The sequence below is a fragment of the Mixophyes fleayi genome, chromosome 1 (genome assembly GCF_038048845.1).
Source record: "Mixophyes fleayi isolate aMixFle1 chromosome 1, aMixFle1.hap1, whole genome shotgun sequence".
Lineage (NCBI taxonomy): Eukaryota > Metazoa > Chordata > Amphibia > Anura > Limnodynastidae > Mixophyes > Mixophyes fleayi.
In genome coordinates, this window is record NC_134402.1 from 369,432,580 (window position 1) to 369,453,515 (window position 20,936).

The 20,936-nt window shown below is 39.1% G+C and overlaps 1 protein-coding gene across 1 annotated transcript in view; it reads left to right on the forward strand.

Moving 5' to 3' along the window:
* Positions 1-20,936, forward strand: part of FBN2 (fibrillin 2) — a 238,268-nt gene that overhangs the window by 201,773 nt on the left and 15,559 nt on the right. Inside the window, exons 49-56 of the mRNA XM_075178804.1 lie at positions 6,511-6,636; positions 6,724-6,876; positions 7,365-7,430; positions 13,525-13,650; positions 13,788-13,907; positions 14,622-14,744; positions 14,856-14,987; positions 16,336-16,458. Coding sequence (XP_075034905.1) covers positions 6,511-6,636; positions 6,724-6,876; positions 7,365-7,430; positions 13,525-13,650; positions 13,788-13,907; positions 14,622-14,744; positions 14,856-14,987; positions 16,336-16,458 — 969 coding nt within the window. The remainder of the gene's footprint in view (positions 1-6,510; positions 6,637-6,723; positions 6,877-7,364; positions 7,431-13,524; positions 13,651-13,787; positions 13,908-14,621; positions 14,745-14,855; positions 14,988-16,335; positions 16,459-20,936) is intronic.

Consider the following 20,936-nt stretch of genomic DNA (forward strand, 5'->3'; position numbering starts at 1 on the left):
TAATGTGGAGAGTCTATGCCACTGATTTCTGATTCAATTCAATGCAATAACAATATTTTGCAGGAATCTATGCTCTGCAGACTGGTAGGTGGGTTAGGCAGCAAGCCTCCCAAATACACTGAGACAGAGGAAAGTGAAAGAACTTCCCCTGCAGAAACAAAGCGGTGCGTGTTCTCCCACGGATCACGCGCACGTTAGGTCACGTGCATGCCTGCAGTAATGATTTAGTCAGATTTTTTGGAAGCTCGCTGGTGGCAAACCAGTCCTAGAATGGAACAGTGGGAAAGAAAATAGGTAACCTTTGAGCCTGACAGTTCTGGCACTTTTAAATTGTGAAGGAAGACCAAAGACATAAATGTTCTGTAACCAGAAACAATGAATTATTGAACTTCAACTGACAACTTATATTTATATGTTGTTGTTAGAACTAGGAGAGAGTGAAGCTGGAAAAACACTTTGACTCCAAATTTTAGGAAATAATTCTAATGCCGGGTAGTAGATTACGTCTGCTCCTTATTGGTGGCTGCCTGAGGCTTCTTTTGGTCCGTTGCTGCACGTAAAGGGATGACAGAAGGAACAATTATTAATACCCAAACATAGAGTTTCTAAAGGAAACACCAGTCCTAGCAAAAGGCTGGCAATCCTTTTCCTTTAGACAAATCCAGTTTGCAGGTCATAGATTCCTGCAAGCTGGTGTCTTGTTCATCGGGAGGCTTGCCACCTTTCAACAGCAGGTGGGCAGAATACCACATACCTGGTGGTCGCTCTAAGAAACGTGATCTTTTGTAGATCAGTTGGCCTCCAATAATGTTTAGCAAAGGTACGAGTTGAGGACCATCTTGCTGCTAGCATAATTGTCTGCAGTGATATGCCTTTAGCTGTTGCTTTTCTGGCTGCTGCCCCCACCCCATACCCCTCCATAGGGAAAGGCTTCTAAATTGGTTTGTATCTATCCCTGCATCGTTCATGTTCGTCATATTCCATCCTCTGATAGTAGAGGATCTTACCGGGCGAAAAGGTTTTCTACAAGTAAGTAAAAGTTGTGTGATATTATCTCTCATGAGAGCTGTCAGAGCCAAATAGGAGGATAGACACACAAAGGTTAGGCTCTGAAGTGTCATATATAATATTGTATTCAATTATGACATTGAATGAGGAACTCTTAGTGTGACCTTTTAGAATGATCTGGTACCCCATAGGGTTCTGTGATAACCACAGGTTGAGGTGTGTATGAGGTTCAGCTCAGCTTCTCTAGCTGCTATGGTTAGAGCCAACAAATATCTCAACTTATGGGAAAAATAGCCAATGTTGGAGTAAATCTCCCATGAAGCTAGGAATGAGAGCATAGGCTCGATATCCCAAGTGTGGGAGTATTTTTGGTAAGATGAGACTTGAAAGTTATATACCTCATAACTAATGGTAGATATAGTTTGTTATCCATTAATTTTGGTATCATGATAACTAAAGCAGAACTGTATGATTTGATGGTAGCTGATGCTAGACCTAAGTCATATTTAGAAGCTAAAAAGTCCAATGCTACGCAGAGTAATGATGCCTGGTGAGAGGGATTCCCATGAGATCATCAGAGGTCGAATTCCTTATTAATTGCACAGTAACTAGGACCGTAAGGAGGCATTAATCCACATACATTGGGGAACTGTCTCTAATATGTCCAGGGTTCACTGGAAGCAGTCTACGGATAACCCTAGGGGAATCTTTTTGCCCTATGCGTAACTGACTGATTAGAGGGAAACAGACTCTGGATGGTCATACAGGGTACACCACTACTGTTTGAGGTACCCGGTACACCCTGATTTTCTGTAGAACCTTTAGGAGAAGGGCAGAGGTAGGGGATTTTATAGGGGCGAGTTAGATCCGTCCAAGGGAAAGTGGCATTCATACTTCTTTCATCCTTTCTTCTGGATACAGAGCATATAATCTGAGCATCCATGGGACTGGCAAAGAGCTCTATATCTAGGTTCCCGAAGGTGTGAACTATTTTCTGGAAGACTTGACTTTTCAGTACCACTGAGTCTAGGGAAATATTTCTGTGGGATAGAGAATCTGCTAGTTCATTCAGTTCCCCTAAAATGTTAGTTGCAGTCAGAATTATGTCTCTCTCTGAACTGCCCAGACTTATGATGCTTCTTTGCATTGGGATATTGACTTTCTGCTCTCCATTCTGTTTTTATATGGTACTGTGTTTTGTCCATGCACAGCTGGACAGAAACCCCTTTTAAGTGGCTTGGGATTAGAACTTTCAGAGCCAATTTCATTACACACAGTTCCACCAGGATTCTTCGGTTTGGAAATCATCTGGGATTCCTCAATTGACCAGGTGCCCCTTACCGCCTTCTCTTTTGGGAAACCTCCCCAACCTATCAGGGATGCTACTGTAGTAATTGTCATCAAGGGAGGGGCGTTGTAACGATACTGGTGGTATTAGCTGAAGTCCAATTGCCGAGCAGACATATAGAAAGTAGTCAGACATTTGCCAGGTTGGTGCACAAGCGGGTAGTCAGATATTTGCCAGGTCAGTACACAAGAGTAGAGTCAGATGTTTGATTGGTCAGTACGCAAGTCAGTAGTCAGACGTTTGCTGGGCCGGTACACAAGTGGGTAATCAAGGATGCAAGGAAGTGAGCAGGAACTGAGCAGGCAGATTACTCAAGCACAGACACAAAAAGTATCACCGCACCAGGTATTCACTTCTCCAAAACATGATTTTCTATTCACTTGGTTTTATATCACACAAAATAATCAACAGGTGGTACACCCAGAACATTGGGAACATGTATATTGAAATCCAAAGAAGAAAAGAATGTTCTAAGTTTGGCACTCTGTGACCAATTGATAATATCTTTAATTTCATTAAAACTTAATACTTTATTAATTTTATTAAAATAAATTCCCGCTTGATACAGATTAAAAAGCGAGTAGCAAAACGCACATAGGCGAACGCACTATGTTTCAAACTATATTCTCTAGTTAGACCAGACAGAGAGAAATATTGTATGAGTTAGTCAGCCAGGAATATTGTAAGGCCAATATGAGTTTGATAGCAACATAGCCACAATTATACCAAATCTCTGTTATTTATATGAGCACCACAGAGGCCAAGTGGGTTTCCAAACATAACTTGCAATAGTTACTCCATTATAATGTAATCAGCAATGGTGTGATCTAAGCAGGATTATATGAATAGCCTCATCTATTTAGCAGCAGGAACGTTGATAAACCACGGTCTACAAAATGATAAAGCTGAATAATTATTGTATTAACACCTAGCTTTTATTATTGCTACTGTATAAATAAGTATTACAATAAATTATAATCCAAACCCCTCTGGGTTAATTATTATCATAGCTTCAGAGGAGATATACATTGACTAATGGTTTAGCAACCAGAGAATTATGATTAATCAAAAGGGAAGATGATCCTATTATAAGAATGTAATGCTTTGAGGTATCTTATTTTTGCAAGTTTTTACTGGCAAGGACCAAAACTCAAAACTCGGCTGTCATAATTTGCAGCAACAATTATTTTAGCACTCTGTTAGAGATATATACAAACTGCTGGGAATGAGTATACTGGATTAATAACAGTCTGTTGCTATGTCTGCAACTCTAACATTTTTTATTATAAACAATTTTTTACATCTGCCTGGTCTCTCTTCATGAATTAGTCTATTCTTTTCTTCTTTGGATTTCAGATTACTCAAGCACATCTGATCCAGGAAGTGCCTATTATAAGCCCAAACAGGAAACAAGATCAAAGATGGCTTCTCTTTGATGCCATACTGGTCATCTTGGAAAAGGGAAAATTTAAGGGCAGGTTTACAAATACAGAGACCTCTGGTGGCCGGAAGTGCAAATATTAGAGTCATTCATTGCAGGCATATAGGAGGGGACAGGGAGGAAGTCTGTGGAGAATGTTCCATTTGAACAGCTCTCTTTTTACTCTCCCGGAGAGATGTATGATATCTGACTAGGAATAGTAGGCATGAATCAAAGTTCTTGGGAGACCTTGCGATTCACTGCGTCACAGTGATACGTGTTGAAAATCAGAGGACATTACAATCATCCTCCCAATAATTCTTACTAAGGTGCGGAGAGACATTCTGCACTTTTGTGAAGTTTTTAAAATGCATTCCTTTATATCTAGCCATTTTCTGGTGGTACTGCTAGAGAAAAAGAACATGCATCTAGGTCAAACCCGAGAAATGTGATGGTCTTGGAAGTGGTCAGTACTGACTCTGGGATGTTCACAATGAACCCCATGTTTGCTAACAGAGAAAAGGTTAAATCCTTGTGTCTCAGAAGGGTATCATGGTCTGGGTGCACTAATAGCATGTCGTCCAGGTAAATGATACATTGGACGCTCTGCTGGCGGAGATGTGACACCACTGCTTTCATGACCCGTGCAAAAGTGTAAGGGGCAATAGACAGGCCAAAAACCATAATTGTCCACTGAAATAAGCGGTCTCTCCAACATAAATTGATGCATTGGTGCATGTGGACTTCCTGAACTGGAAGATGGCTTGGCACTCATGAGGAATATTTACCACCTCAGAATCTGAGGAGTGAGTGGTTCTGAATTTCCTGGCAGGAATAGTCTTTTTTTTTTCTTTTATAAATGATTTCCTCAGGTGAAGAACAGCAGGAGGAAGTTACTGCCCTTTTACCGCCTCTCTTCCCCCTTTTACTGCCAGCAATGGGGGACATCTGTAAAGAGTGTCACTGAGACAGAAATTGTGTCCAGCATCACTGCAATGACAGAAAAATCTGACCAGCTGTGCTCTGGTGAGCGCCCAGTTGCACGTGATCTGCAGGAGCGCACATGCACCGCTCTGTTTTTGGCACAGGAAGGCTCCCAGGAGAGCAGGAAATTCTCCTGTATCCTATCCCTGATGGGCCTTAATGTCTTGATTCATGGCCAATCACGTCATTTTAGCCCCCCCGACAAAGTGCTAATTCTGTCGTGGGTCGGGGCCAAAATGCCACACCCCATTCTGTCTTTCCACCATCCCACCACACCCCTATTCCGGGGTCAACACAACATAGGCAAGTATACCTCAGCGTATTTGGGAGGCTTGCTGTCTAGCCCATCTGCCGTTGCTAACTGGCAAGCCTCCCGAATACGCTGAGGTATACTTGCCTATGTTGTGTTGACCAACAAAAACTATACTATACCTGAGCATATATATAATTATTTTATGCTGTACTATGTACTAGGGGACTTTGATATTTGCAGAGCATGCTGGAATTCAACAGCAGCAGGCAAGCAATAACTGTATCAGTTTTATACTTGAATTCCTTACATGACATTAAACATGTATTTCACCACTTCACTAATATCACTTATGATATTTAATTGTTTTCACCACATCACTGTCTGTTTAATGCTCACAGACAAATCTAATAAAACAATATTGGTATTACATTACACATCAAAGTTTACATCAAATACAAAGCCCCAGAAATGAAAATATTTTACAAAAAGAAAAGAACATTTGCATTTTTTGAGATAATTGTTTCTGCACATGTAAAAATGCAGACAGTCTACTTAATGGCAGTGTCTACAGAACTGTAATGCTTGGCAAACACCATGTTAAACTGTTATGTGCGTCTGTATGTTGTTTTAGCATTGTAAAAAGTCTCAGATCTTTCGGAGTGATTTTAGAGGTTTACAACTAGGAAAAAAATATATAATTCAGTGTCTGCTGAGTATATAATCAGTAATGGTTACTCTATTTTGTTTTATATAATATAGGTAATAATTTATTTAGCCAATCTGGTGCCTAAATACCATAAAACACTTTCCTACATTGTAATAATATAAGTATATTTTATTCACATATATAGGTTTAAGAATTTACATTTTAAATTGAGTAAATGAATACAAATGATTTATTGTGTCGTGTATTAGAGAAGTAAACAGCCACTCATCATTGCCATATGTAGATGTTGCTACAGTAAGCCTCTGCTGGTAGGATCCAACCTGGGCACTGCTGCATTTGCAGAACATAATTTTCCAACGTTCTCTGCATTGGTTTTAACAGTATATTTCTATGTGGTCATTGATAGAAAGACAGGAAAATAGGACCAATTGTAAATTGTGATGATATAAGATAGAGTACAGCATAGATTGTGACTTTTAAGAAAGCAAAGACACAAGTTAAATAAGAACATAAAACAGGGAAAGTGTGGAGTATAGGGAATATTGAGGCATTATGGTGTAAAAGACAGATAGTCCTTGTGGTTGTTTATACCAGATGAAGGAACAGATAACACAATGGAGGAGCATTAGATGAGGGTGGGGGTAGTGAAAAACTGATATCATGTTACAGGGACAAAACATGGATGTTTGGTATGTAATAAGAATGGGATATGGGGTCTAAACTTTAACATTATTATTTTAATTTAACTGCAACACTTTTTATTGTATGAAACATTGTGCAGAAAAACTAAATCAGTCTCCACTAAAAGTAATGTATGTTTTCTTTTCCAGATATTGATGAATGTAATGAAGACCCCAATATCTGTCTCTTTGGAACCTGTGCAAACAACCCAGGAAGCTTTCAGTGCGTTTGCCCACCAGGGTTTGTTTTATCAGATAACGGGAGAAGATGTTTTGGTAGGTATTCATCTGAATCTGGTTTCAAATTTCAAATAACAGGAAAGAAATTTTTTATCATGCTCAACATTGTACATCAATTTGCAGATACTCGTCAAAGCTTCTGTTTTACCAAATTTGAAAATGGGAAATGTTCAGTGCCCAAAGCATATAACAGCACTAAAACAACGTGTTGCTGCAGCAAAATGCCTGGAGAGGGCTGGGGAGATCCCTGTGAACTCTGCCCAACGGAAGGGGAAGGTAAGTGAGACTAATGGAATTAATCCACTTTCTTTATCTCATAACTGAGACAATAGACAAAGGCATTGATGCTTGAACTGTACTTGCTCTATGATGGCTAGCAGTGGATGTCAACTAGAAACACTGGCATATCTGGCCAAGGGCGAGACTCTTTGTGGTTGGAGAACAGCCAAGGACAATACTCATTTTTACATTGGATTCTATGGATTGGGAAGGAAGATGATAACACTCAGACTTCTGCCCCTTCTGCTGACTTTTCCTATTCTCTACATTGCCAAACCTCTGCTCTAATGTGGTTTGGCTGTAGCTTTGTTATGTTTTGTCTTGTCTACCATGTCTGTGATGTTTGACATTTGGTTAACATCTACTATGCTGATGTGCAGAAATTAATCACAATGATTTTGCTTAATCATTTTATTACAGTAATCATTTGTTATTTTATAATGTATTTATTCATATGGATGTGTTTTTTTCTGCTTTTATTTCAGTGACTTTTCAACTTTTATGCCCATTTGGACTTGGTACTATTCCAGGTATCGGAGACACCAGAGAAGGTAACAATAAAACTATTAGACAATTTGGAGGAAAATATCACTAAGACAGCAGAATTTATTATAATTTGTCTATGATCAGATTCATATCCCATTGAAATATATAGTCCATAGAACTAAAATATCAGTAACCAGCTATGGCAAAAGCACCACAACAAGGCTCAGAGAGTGTGACATGCATAGTGCAATTCTGCCATTAAATTGATATGAAAATATACACTGAGTGGCCAATCTACTAGGTACACCTGTCTGTCACATGTAATTGTTGCTCAAGTCGGTAAAATACAGCAGATGATATATGTGTGCAATTTTAAGGAGGGAGTATTGGAAATATAAAAATATTAGTGAATGTTATATATTATCAGACACCAGAACATCATCATTTATTTATAAGGCTTCAAAAAACACGGAACCATAATTCTTAAAGATCATACAGGAATACAGGAATAAGACAAGGACTTACAAGGTTGGAGGTGCAGACAAGAGACTGAGGGAATAGAGTGCCCTGCTCTTGACAATTTATACTCTAGATTAAGAGGGTAATTCTGAAGCAATAGGTGCTAGCGGGAAGTGATGGGAGCTGGTAGTATTATCCAGGTGGAAGTAGAATAGGCTACATCGAAGGTGTGGGTTTTGAGACAGTGCTTGGAAGATTGCAGGTTGGGTGAGAGTCTGGTATGGCTGGGTGGAGAGATCCATAACGAAGGAGCAACATGGAAGAAATCTTGGAGGCAGGAGTGAGTGGTTGTGAAGCTCAGGTCAGAAGCTGAACTAAGATGGTTTTAGGGAGTGTATCTTGTGACAGAAATATATGAGTGTGAGGGGTTTCAATTTGAGAATGAGTAGCTTATATTGAATTCTGGAGGTTATGGGGAGCCAGTGTTTCCACAGTGGTGCAGCACATGTAAAGTAGTGGTGGAGGAAGATCAGTTATGCTTCAGAAATAGATGGTGTGGGGAAGTGGAGGTTGCAGTAGTCAAGGCAGGAGATTGTGAGGTAATGGATAAGGGTTTTGGTAACATTCTGAGTGTGAAAGGGCGTATTCTGGCAATGATGCAAAGGGGGGAGGCGAAAAGATATGAAGATTGAATGTGTGGAGCGAATCTGAGGGTGAAGACAACAAGACACCAAGGAGGTGGAGATGGGAGACTGGGGAGGATGAGTGAAACTAAAGAGGGATAGTAACACTGATGAGCTCAGTTGTGGACATGTTGAGCTTTATGTAGTTTTCAGACATATTCTACTGCTGATATTTCCATTTCTCTCTGGCTGCAAGCTTCACACCACATGAAGACTGTTTTGGACTCTGAGCTTATTTCCTTCTCAGTTCATGGAGGTTTGGTTTGTCTGTCAGTTTAGTTTCCCTGCAACATCCCCTCTGTTTAATCAGCGTGCTCTACCCTGTAGTAGGGGGCAGACGTGTGTTTTCTGCAAGTGTTTTTGTCAAAGTGTTTATAAATTAAACAAACTACAGTTAAAATAACACTGAACAACAATTGAAGACATCCAGAAATAATCTACATCTACTCTGGCCTTACTCTGCTACTTCTCTGATTGCACAGGACATTAAAACTAGCTAATTCTTTTAATTTCCTCATTTGTTGCTATTTTACTCTTAAATCCCAATGTTTGCCAAATTATTTTTCTTTCTTCCATGGCATTATCTCTAGGACTATATAATCGTTCACCGTTCCTGCAACACACACATCTGTCCACATTGCTCCTTCAATACTTCACTCACCACTAGCTAACGCTTTGAACTGTTGACCAATTTACAGTCAATAGTTATAACAGCTTCACCCTGTCGCCAGAAACTGAAAGGACACATATCTTTCAATCATCTTTCCCATCTTTCTTCCACCCTGCTTCTGTTAGCTGGTGATATATCACCGAATTCAGGTCCCCTTGACTACTCCCACACACATATATCTGAACACTACCAAAATTCAGCAAACCACAAAAGCATCACCTCTCTCCCCCTCTTCCAAATCCCTTTAACTGTGCCCTTTGGAATGCACGCTCTGTTTGTAACAGACTTACCTCCATACACGACTTTTTCCTCTCAAACAACTTCAACCTTCTGGCAATAACAGAAACATGGCTCACGCAATCAGACACTACCTCACCTGCAGCCCTTTCGCATGGTGGCCTCTAATTCACCCACACCCCCAGACCTGGAGGGAGAAAGGGAGGTGAGGTTGGACTACTTTTATCCCAACTGTGCGCATTCACAGTTTTAAATTTAAATATTCCCTCACTCATGTTCACATCTTTTGAAGTACATATGGTTGGGATGTTTTACTCATTCTCTATGCATGCCGCTGTGATCTATTGCCCCCTGGACCTCACCAACAATTTCTTGAACATTTATCTGCATGGTTCCCTCACTTCTTACCTTCTGACATCCCCACCATCATCATGGGGGGTTTCAACATCCCTATTGCTAATCCACGTTCCAATGCTGCTTCCAAAGTACTTTCTCTAACGTCCTCCCTTGACCTCTCCCAGTAGATTGAATCCGCTACTCATCAGGTTGGCCACTGTCTTGATCTTGTTTTCTCTAGACTATGCTCAGTTTCTAATTACCTTAACACTCTATTCCCCCTCTCAGATCATCACCTTTTTAGTTACTCGCTCACTCCGTCTTCCTTAACCTCCCTGCTGTCAAACTCTTCCAAGCCTCCTCATAGGTATACTAAATCATTCTGCATCTCTCTTCCGCTCTCATCACATCCTCCCTACTTGGTTACAGGACATTTTTCGGGCTGCACCACTTTGTGGAATTCACTCCCTCGCACAATAAGACTTTCCTCTAGTCTTCAAACCTTCAAGCATTCTCTAAAAACCCACCTCTTCAGACAAGATTATAATATTCCTTAACCACCCTCTTAACCTCCATAGGTTACCCTATTACCACCCTCTAATACAAGACAACAACCCTCTGACCAACATAGTTGTGTGACTGAACATACAGTCCACTAAATCCTTGTGTATCAAACCATAGTCCCATAGATTGTAAGGTTGTGAGCAGGATCTTCTTACCTCTCTGTATGTATTACCCAGTAATGTTTTATTACTGTTTGTTCACAACTGTAAAGCGCAACAGAATCTGCTGGCACTATATAAATAAATTATGATGATGATGACATCCAAGTGAAGATGTCAGGGAAGGTGAGCTAAATTTAGTTGTCTTCTGCATAGAGTTGGTAGCGGATGTCAAAGGTGTAGATTTCCAAGAGAGGAGATATTAAGGAAAAGAATAGGGCCAACAATGTAGGGGGCCAGAGCATTGACAGAGTGGGAGTGGAATAGAGAATGTGCCAAAAGAAGAGACACTGAAGTAACATTCAGAAAGGAAGTGAACCAGGAGAGCAGGGTGTGTTGGAGGAGGTAGTTGTGGTCAACTTAATCAAAAGAGGCAGGGAGGTCAAGGAGGATGAGAATGGAGAAGTGACTCTTGTAATTAGCTGTGAACAGATCATTGGTCACTTTAGTGAGGACAGTATTGATGAAATATAGGGGTGGAAACCTGATTACAGTAGGGAGTGGAAGGAGAGAAAGTGGATTAGGCACTTGAAAACAAGCCTCTGAAGTGCTTTGAAAACAGAGGGAAGGTGAGAAACAGTGCATTGTTTGGCGAGAGAGATAAGATTGAGGCATAGAATGGATTAGCACATATTTGAAGACAGAAGGGAAAGTCTATTGGAGAGGGACAGGTTGAAGTGGTGTACTAGATGTGAAAAAGTGTTGGGGTGTGGGAATGAACTCAAGGGGACAGTTTAAGGGGGAAGATATGAGCGCAAAAACTTCATCATCAGTAACATAGAGAAAGAACTGAAGGTGGAAAGGAGGTTAGAGAAGAAAGTTGGTGTGGAGAGATTTCTTGATGGGTAGTGTTGATTTTGCTTATGAAGTAGGTGGCTAAGTCAAGAGCAGTGAGGGATGAAGGAGGGGGTGCTGGTGATGGGTAGATAAGCAAGTTGAAGGTGGGAGAAAGGTGACAATCGCCAGAGACAGATCTAACACGCAGGTTAGGGAAACGTAGAGAGGGTGATTATTAGAGACCTGGCTTGCTTGGTGAGAGAAAGAGAGCACTGTAGTAAGAAGATAAGTGTAAATTTGCAGTGAATTTGGTATCGGATTTTTTCCAGAGTTTCAAGGAAAAAAGTGGGGAGGGGAGTGGAGAGATATGAATGAGAAGGGTTAGAGATATGTTGTGTGTGTGTGAAATGTTGGGGTGGAAGTAATAGCGTGAGACAAGAATGAGGATTGAATGGTCCAAGTGTTGAGGGAGATATCATCACCAGCCAGGGAAAAGAGGTGGGTGAGAAAGATTAGGAAAGTTGATAGGTAGGTGAGAGGGTAGTTTCAGCTTGTGTAGACTGGAAAGAAAGGAGGGTGCAGGAAGCATAACATTTAGCAGATGCAAACAGGTGAGAATCAGGCTAGGGTGGGTAGAGGACAATGGTTGAGAGAGGGGAGGTGGAAGTATGTAAGAAGAGGGTGGATTAATGGAAGGTTGGTGACAAAGAAGAAGATATGTGGTATGTGAGGGAATGGAGTATAGGGATTACATAGAAGTAGCTGAATTAGGCTGCAGAGAGGCAGTTGTAAATAGGGAGAAAACTAATCAGGAGCTACAGAAGGAGTAAGTGGTTATATATAATCACAATAAAGTGCAAAGCGTTTTTTGTCAAGGTGAATAACAGACAGTGTGCATCTGGGAGAGGGAGTGTGAGATGTGATAATGGCCGGCACATGACGACACAAATGGTATCAATAATAAAAGTAAGAACATTATCAATAAGCAGATTTAGGAGTATCCAGGCAGTGTATAAAGCAAGTTCAGTAGATGGAATTTAGGAGGAACTCATGGTAGACTGTTGGATTTTGTTCTCTTGTGTTTTCAAGTAGAATGTTGACCTCTTCTTCACCTCCTGTTTAACTCCTGTATAACTCTAACTATACTTTCTAAATCTTAACACACACTTAGAAGAGTGCACTTTTGAAGTTTTATCTGCCATGCAATCTGTTTCCTTCTTGTTCACCTTTTGTGTAGCTCTTTAATAATATTAGTGTGTGCTTTAAAAAATTGCATGGAAAAGAAAACTGCACCCTAAAATCTGCACTAGTATCATAAGATTAGAAACAGAAAAACTGCTGGATCTATAGTGTCATAAGTTTATCATGGATGGAGTACAACCCAAAAATATCCTGCAGACTGTGTTCCTGTAATTGGAAACAGTCAATTGATGAGCATGGCATGACTTGTGCAGAATAATAGACGGACTATAGTTACTAGCAGCTGATTCCCTGAATGTAATTAACTACTGTCAGTGAAAAACAGGAGAGTGAGTTTGCAGTGAGATAGAGAACACAGACAGTGGACACTGGAGGACAGGAAAAATACCACCTGGCAGTGGTTAGCTGGGCTGGGTGGCAGGGGTGCATCTGCTCCCCAGGCTGGTCTCAGAGTTGGCTGTCTTGGGCTGGGTCACTGGGCTACCTGCATTTTTTACCTTTTAAAATGTTGCTAAGAGGCTGCTGAGCCAAGTCACTCCCCCTGAGCTAATAATTGCCAGCCAGACCCTGCAGCTGAAATGTTGAATGTCATGGGAAGATCGGGATATGACGAAAACCATTTGAATGCTTTAATTCATCCTGTGGTGTGTCAACAATGTAGGATTGTGATGAAGGTGTTACATGATACAAATAAAGCAACATTTGAATTTCACAGGATATCTTAAAATGGGATATTTCAAGACAGTGAATTGATATTACTGTAATGGCCGTCCCGATCACAGCTCTTAATCCAGTTTAGCAACTGAGGAGCAACATGGAGAAATCTATTCAGAATAGAGGTCCACCACAAGCTAGCTGGCAATGACGACTTGATAAACTGAAGTCAGAGTTGGTGAACATCAATGTGCCCAAATGAATTCAGGCTGTTCTGAAAGCAAATGAAGCAGCAACTAACTTAGGTTGCAGTCACACATATTGTCACATATACGGTGACTGGTGTGGCAGAAACATATATGTTAGCTATCATTCCCTTTAAATAGTAAAATAATGTATTAATGTTTTGTATTTGTTTTAGATGTCAATGAATGCCTGGAAAATCCAGGAATTTGTGGAAATGGTCATTGTATTAATACAGATGGTTCTTTTCGATGTGAGTGCCCCATGGGTTATAATCTAGACTATACAGGAGTCAGTTGTGTAGGTATGTATCATGTATTACTAAAGAGTTCAAAATGATTTGCTAAATGTTTATTGGAATTGGTTTAATTATATTTCATTTGTATTTTGTTTCCTTTTCATGAATGTAGTATCTTATATAAAATATATTTGTTATCCTAGACACTGATGAATGTTCTATTGGCAATCCTTGTGGGAATGGAACATGCACCAATGTCATTGGTACTTTTGAGTGCTCCTGTGATGAAGGATTTGAACCTGGTCCTATGATGAACTGTGAAGGTAATCTAGTATCTAAGTCTTTGTTTACCCATTGTTTAATATATGTTTTCACTGATGTAATGTAAAGTTATGGAGTAGATTGCTGGAACATAAAAAAAAATCCTATGCTGGGGCTTTAAAATGCAAACAAGAGATAAAAGGTTAAGTTTAATAAGGATGTGTAAGGGAGCTGTTAAGAACCCTTAAAAACCCTATGTCATTTTGTGTTCGTAGATTGCTACATAGACTGTTGAGTGTTCCAGTCATACAAAAATCGGAATGTTCATTTCACTAAAGCTAGGGCATCTCCAGAATAGCGTGATCTATTATTGCTATTTAATACTAGTAATATTACAAAGTCCAACCAGAAACTAACTTACAATAAAACCAACTGCCTGCAGTTCTATATCTTGTTGTTAGCCTCACAGCCGTAAAATAAATTGCGCCCACTTAATAAAGCCTGATTATTATGTTTGTGTGCCTATCTTCTTATGCTACAAAAGCTCACAGGTATTTTTAATGTTTGCTGAATGAAGGAAGATAATTATTATGTTTCTGAAGGGTATCACCATGATATTAGCTTCAAGAGAACCCTGCCATGAAGTTTAGTACCACAGCCATTATGTTTAAGTTATCACAACTATTATATTATTTAATATGTTATCTATATTCTTTTTATATTGCTTATATATATTAAGTGATTGATTTTGTTTTATTTATACTTTTTGTCTTCAGATATCAATGAGTGTGCATTAAATCCACTAATATGTGCATTCAGGTGTATTAACACCTATGGTTCATATGAATGTACATGCCCTGTTGGATATATTCTTAGAGAGGATCAGAAGATGTGTAAAGGTAAGAACAAAATGGATGACTTCTTCTGTTCGGAATAATGTATCTAATAAGAATGTAATCATAGAGTAGGTTCTTCCTGAAGATGTTGATTTTTGTGGACTGTATTTTCAGATTTTGATGAGTGTTTAGAGGGGCTCCATGACTGTGAATCCAGAGGGATGCTTTGTAAAAACATTATTGGTACCTTTATGTGTATTTGTCCTCTTGGAATGAAACAACGCCCTGATGGAGAGGGATGTATAGGTAAGTGTTACTTGTTCACTTTTTGGTAACCATTTAATTTATTCACACTGTATAGTAACTTAAGTTTGTTGTAGGAGCATTACCCAAGTCTCAAGTGCAATGCCACTTTTTTTACTTTTTATTCTGTTATAAGTGGATTTATAGCAAGTTATTAGACATACTTGAAACGTTATACTGCTATTCTTAAGATCTAGCATGTCTCTGAAGCCATTATATACATAAGAATCAGAAATGTCTTATTTTTAAAGTCACTTGGAACACTGTATTTTGAGTGTTTGTATGTTAGCAGCAACTAATCATATTAACTATACAACAATTATCTGTATGTAGCCATGGAGCATAGCCTTTAGTGGGCTGCCGTGGTGTAGTGTCTTGGCAGTTGTCCGTAGGGGATAGGTGTGACGGTCGGATAATGGTCCGTAGAACCGGATCGTTCCTTGTGTGCCGAATTAGGGGTAACTTTGGTAAAAGTGTGAGCACAGAAACTGTATGTTGGTAGGGTTCAGACACCTGAGGTAAGTGGTAAAGAATGAGTTGTTGGGATATAGGAATACAGGTAGACAGGGAGAGATGACTGAAATGGTGGTAGTATAGGGAGCAAGAAGTTAGAGTAGAAAATATAAGGACAGAATGGACAGATATGCTGATCAAGTATGATAAGGTGTAGAGATAATCGGATAGAACAGGAGGATAAATTAATAGACTAATATTGACAAAGTAGGAAAAAAGCAGGTGAGGCAAGAAAGGAGAGGAGAAAGGTTGGAGTGGACAGTGTGGAATGCTAAGTATATAAAGGTAAGAAGAGTGAAAAAGGTTAAATAGGAACAAAGATGTAGAAAGGATGGCGAACAAACAGGAGGAGTACAAAATGTGAATAGGGAGAAAGAAGATAAGTAACAGCTACAAAAATAACAGAACTAACACAAATAAGAAGAATAAAAAAAAGAATAAGAAAAATGATAAAATAATAAATTAATAAAAAAGGCAAAAATCTGGTAGCAAACTGTACTTTTGGAGTATGGGTAGGTCTCCTCATATATACTAATATAAGAAACAACCTCGGTCTCATTTAGAGATTGATATTTTTTGCATCGAACGTATGTACGAAAGGTACATGCAAGAAAACCGTTGTGTCCAGTTCAGAATCAGTAGGTGCGTAGAGATGGGGCTTGACAGTGTCAAAAGTAAATGCAGTAGTCTCGTTACCCTTTGTTGGACACAATATAACAGTGTAATGAAATGTCATATACACAAGTATATATAATAAGTGATAAATAGAAGTAACATTTTGAAATTATTGTTAGATCACTTTACTCAACTGTTTATATTTTCTTTCTAAATATAAAAGATGAAAATGAATGTCACAGCAAGCCGGGCATCTGTGAAAACGGTCGTTGTGTCAATTCCATTGGAAGCTATCGGTGTGAATGCAATGAAGGATTTCAGTCTCTCTCAGGAACTGAATGTCTAGGTAAATAATCTTAAAACAAATGCTGAACTCATGTCAAAAAATTTATTATGGGGATGATATAGGATTATTGTTACAAAAGTCTTTCTATAATGGGCTAATTCCTTACTCCATCCTCCTTATCCAGATATGTCTAATAACTGTTGTTAGCCTGTATTTAATAACATGTAGTTAACAAGTATATTTAGATTAAAGAGAGACAGCCAGCAAAAAATTATACTTGGTAAGAAGGAGAAGGAAAAAGAGTCCACTCCATGACAGTTATTAAATCCTTACAGAAATCTTAAGCAAACCCCACTATGGACACTCATACAAGGCTAGAATACAATTGGAGGACATTTAAGACAGCTGATACACTCAGAAAAGGTGCTGGAACCCATAAAAACTGATCATATTCTAACTAGCAATGACTACTAGTATGTATAAACCTAAAGTATCTTTTTTTCATGTCAACTAGGTTCCATAAAGGTCCAAATGTGTTTTGTATCCTTCAGACTCCTTACTAGCAGCATTGTGCAGTCCAGTCCTTAGAATTCCTATTGTATCTGACATCTGCACTAACATTTTAAATGTCCATATGTAGTTACTAATTCCAGGTGACAGCTGTCAGAAAACAGCTCACAATGACAGCTACAAGCACCTTCTCTCACCTGGAGTACTGCACAGCTTTTCTTACTCAGCAATCAGCCCTGCAGTGAAAAGGGCCAGTCAATCAGAACTTTTATCTCTGTTTGTAGCCTTTATAAAGTCCCTCATGGGCAGCACGGTGGTGTAGTGGTTAGCACTTCTGCCTTACAGCACTGGGGTCATGAGAGCAATTCCTGACCATGGCCTTATCTGTGAAGAGTTTGTATGTTCTCCCCGTGTTTGCGTGGGTTTCCTCCGGGTGCTCCGGTTTCCTCCCACACTCCAAAAAACATCCTGGTAGGTTAATTGACTGCTACCAAAATTGACCCTAGTCTGTCTCTGTCTGTGTGTGTGTTAGGGAATTAAGACTGTAAGCCCCAATGGGGCAGGGACTGATGTGAGTGAGTTCTCTGTACAGCGCTGTGGAATTAGTGGCGCCATATAAATAAATGGTGATGTTGATGATGATCTACCAAGCCTTTGCAGGAGCAATGTTTTAGATAGCTCTGCTTATGCTTTGAAGAAGACTTGTTTTGTTTGACTGTACATTATGAGTCTCTCTTGTCCAATCCTTCAACCTCGACTTCGTCCACTTACTATTCTACTTTCTCCAATACCTTGACTTTGGCTTTGTCCTTTTACAGTCATTTGACTTCAGCTTGTACATCACTACCAGTCCTCTCAGGACTAAGCAGTTTATCCGAGCGTGGTGTGTCTCTGATTCCAAGTGGTTCTTTTCTGGGAGCTGCTGGCACTGTTATAGCTACTTACAAAATTGAAAAGTGAATGAAGAATGTTGGGATAAATGTGGTTGCATAGGTGGATATATGTAAATGTGGGATGAATTGAGGAACATTTTTATAGATTTTGTCTGTTTTCCCCTATTTAAAAGCCATACAATTGAAAATTGATCTACTCCTAAATGCTACCAAAAGAAAGCCAAATATTTTGCCCAAAATAATATAAATTTTGCTTGCTCAGGCTTGGATATGTAAAGTTATTCACAGTAAAACCAAGGCAGCACCACAACATAAAAATGAGGATGTAAACCACCTCTGGCCTTGACGAGGTTAATCTCATTTCATATGAAAAAAAAAAAAGACAATAGAAGGATTTTCTGCTATATTCTAACATTCTGGCTTTGCTTGCCCCATCGTTTCCCTGCCTTACTTAAGTAACAACCTGCCTTAATGTCATTCCAAGGATTAACAGAAATAAAACTCTGCTGGAGAGAGTTGTAATTTTCTTCTTCAGAAAAATAACAATAGCTGTAAAGTTTGACTTGGAATGGAATCACACTAAATTATCACTCACAGTTGCATAAATAATACTTTTAAGATGACATAAGAGTAATACTGTGGTAAAGTAATTAAGACTCACATAAGGGTCTATGCATCATAAAAAAAGTGTGGAAGCATTTTTCTGCATAAAATGTAAATTTCATCTGATGAAGGTTTTTCAGCCTTGTCTTACTCAAAATCATGTATTTCCTATGTTTGGTTTCTATTAGTGTCAGGATAGTGTGTATTTTTCAATATATAATCACTGTAAAATACCTGTCTGGGTAATTTGAACAATATATCAGTTATATTTTGTGAACTGCAACATTACATAGATTAGTGAAAAGAATATTGCTCACATCTTGACAAGTTCTATCATGGCCAATGCAAGACAGACCACAGCAGCAAGTGGAGCCATACTCCAAATATTTCAGTGTGATAGCTTTGCCCATTTATTGTCATGAATCTTATTTAAAACAGTTTGCTTCTAATTAAATAAAGATGGAATGGAAATTCAATCAACTGTACTTTTTTCAGTGATGACAAATTTGTAAGTCTGTAGAAATTCAATCTGCTAGCAAATTTTCTAAAGGTAACCTTGAATGTGATTGTTCAATTTTGAAATAAATGGAACATTTTTGTGTATGCAAATGAGAAGAGCATAAGGGCCATGATATTTTGTTACATTTTTACATTTATTTAGTTTGTTTCTTGATTGTTTCTTCTTAGTTCACCAAATCAAATATATAAACGTCTCTTAACTGACCAAATCAACAGATTTCATTCCAAAGCCTGATGATGCAAATTCAATGCAATGCTTGGCTAGTGTTAAGTGACGTAATGTGTGATGCAGGTGGATGGGGCCTGTTGGTGGGTACAAAAAAATAACCATTGGATTGGTCTAAAAAAATGGTGCTTCTAGTCTTGTTTTTTTAATTAGGATCAGTGGCATAACTAAAGAATGTTGGGTGCTCAATGCAAAATCTGAGAGCTTGCTGTCCTTTCTTCTTTTATCCCACAGAAATACCCTGGCCCTATTTCCTAAAAAATATCTACCAGAATATTATGCAGCCCGAATGACCAATATATAATACAACCCAAAATGATAAGAATTTTGTAGTCTTAAGACAGCATTACATCATGTTTCACCCCTTTAAAATGGCTATAGAAAGGTGATGTGAGTGGAAGCACCAAAGAGAAGCCACTGTGACCATGAGTTTGGCTTCTCATTGGACCTCTTCTGCACATTTACCTTCCACAGTGTCACACATCCCTGTTTTTCAAAACACCACTGATGAAAATGATAGTATCAAGGATGTGATGGCCATTGGAAGTACAAAACAGTATAAGTGACAGAGTAACACAGCTCTTACTGTATCTTTGGCCTGGTCACAAATGATGCAATTCTATTGCTGCTCCTCTCGTTATGACTAGGACTGGTCAGCAAAAAAAAACATTTTAAGTGTTAAATTGTGAAAAAAGTGTAAAATAGTATATTTGTTAGTTTTTCTAAAAGACAAATGCTATTGGGCTCACATTTTTCAAGAAATGTCACATTGTCACTTTGTCCCATTTGACAATTTGTAATTTGTCCTATCTCCCGTTTGTATTCCAAATCTAGAGCATCTCTTTTGACAGTACAGCAATAGTTTGTTAGCATTGTACAGTTCAGTTCCATTTAGCTTCTCCATCTCTGAGATGTCCATCTCTCACCTTGCTCATCTCTTACTGCACCATAGTTGTCTAAGGAAGTGTATTTTTAATGACATATTGTAACTTAAGATGGCTGTAGGTCATACTTGTCTACTCTCCCGGGAATTCCCTGAGGCTCCCAAATTTCAAGGCGTCCTCTCAGACTTCCGGAAGAGCAGGCAATCCCTGTGAAGTTATGGTGACACATCAATTTCCCCACGCCGCTTCCTACCTCCTGTCACATGACCTGTCCTCCGGTATCTCCCGAAGACCGATTATAAAAGTTGGCAAGTATGCTGTAGGTTACTCACAAATTATTTATAGAGATGCTCGGGCTCGGTTTTCTGAAAACCGAACCCACCCAAACTTAGGGGATCCGAGTAGGCTCGCGAGCCAGCTCTGTACTTTCACGGGTCCTCAGATCTGAATCAAGGCAAAACATCATTGTTGCGCTGTCGGATCTTGCAGGTTTTGGATTCCATGAGTACCTCCCTCCCCAGAAGAGCCAGCGCTATTGCTCACACAGAAACAGGGGTAGCAGTGTTCTTGTCACTCTCCAGTGCCATTGCTCATACAGAAACAGGAGGGGTAGCAGTGTTCTTGTCACTTGACAAAAATTGACTGGAAATTAGTGGAAATTAATGTTATTGAGGTTAATAATAATGTAGGAATAAAAGAAGAGCCACATAAAAAAAATAGGGATTTTAGAAAAAAAATAGGGATTCAAAACCAAAACCAGAACACGTGAGGGCAGTTTTGCCAAAACCAAAACACGAAGTTAATCCAAAACCAAAACACGGGGGTCCGTGGGCATCTCTAATTATTTATAGATATCTGCTTTTTGTTCCTCAAAAAGTTGGTTGCTACAAGTTTACAAGGCAT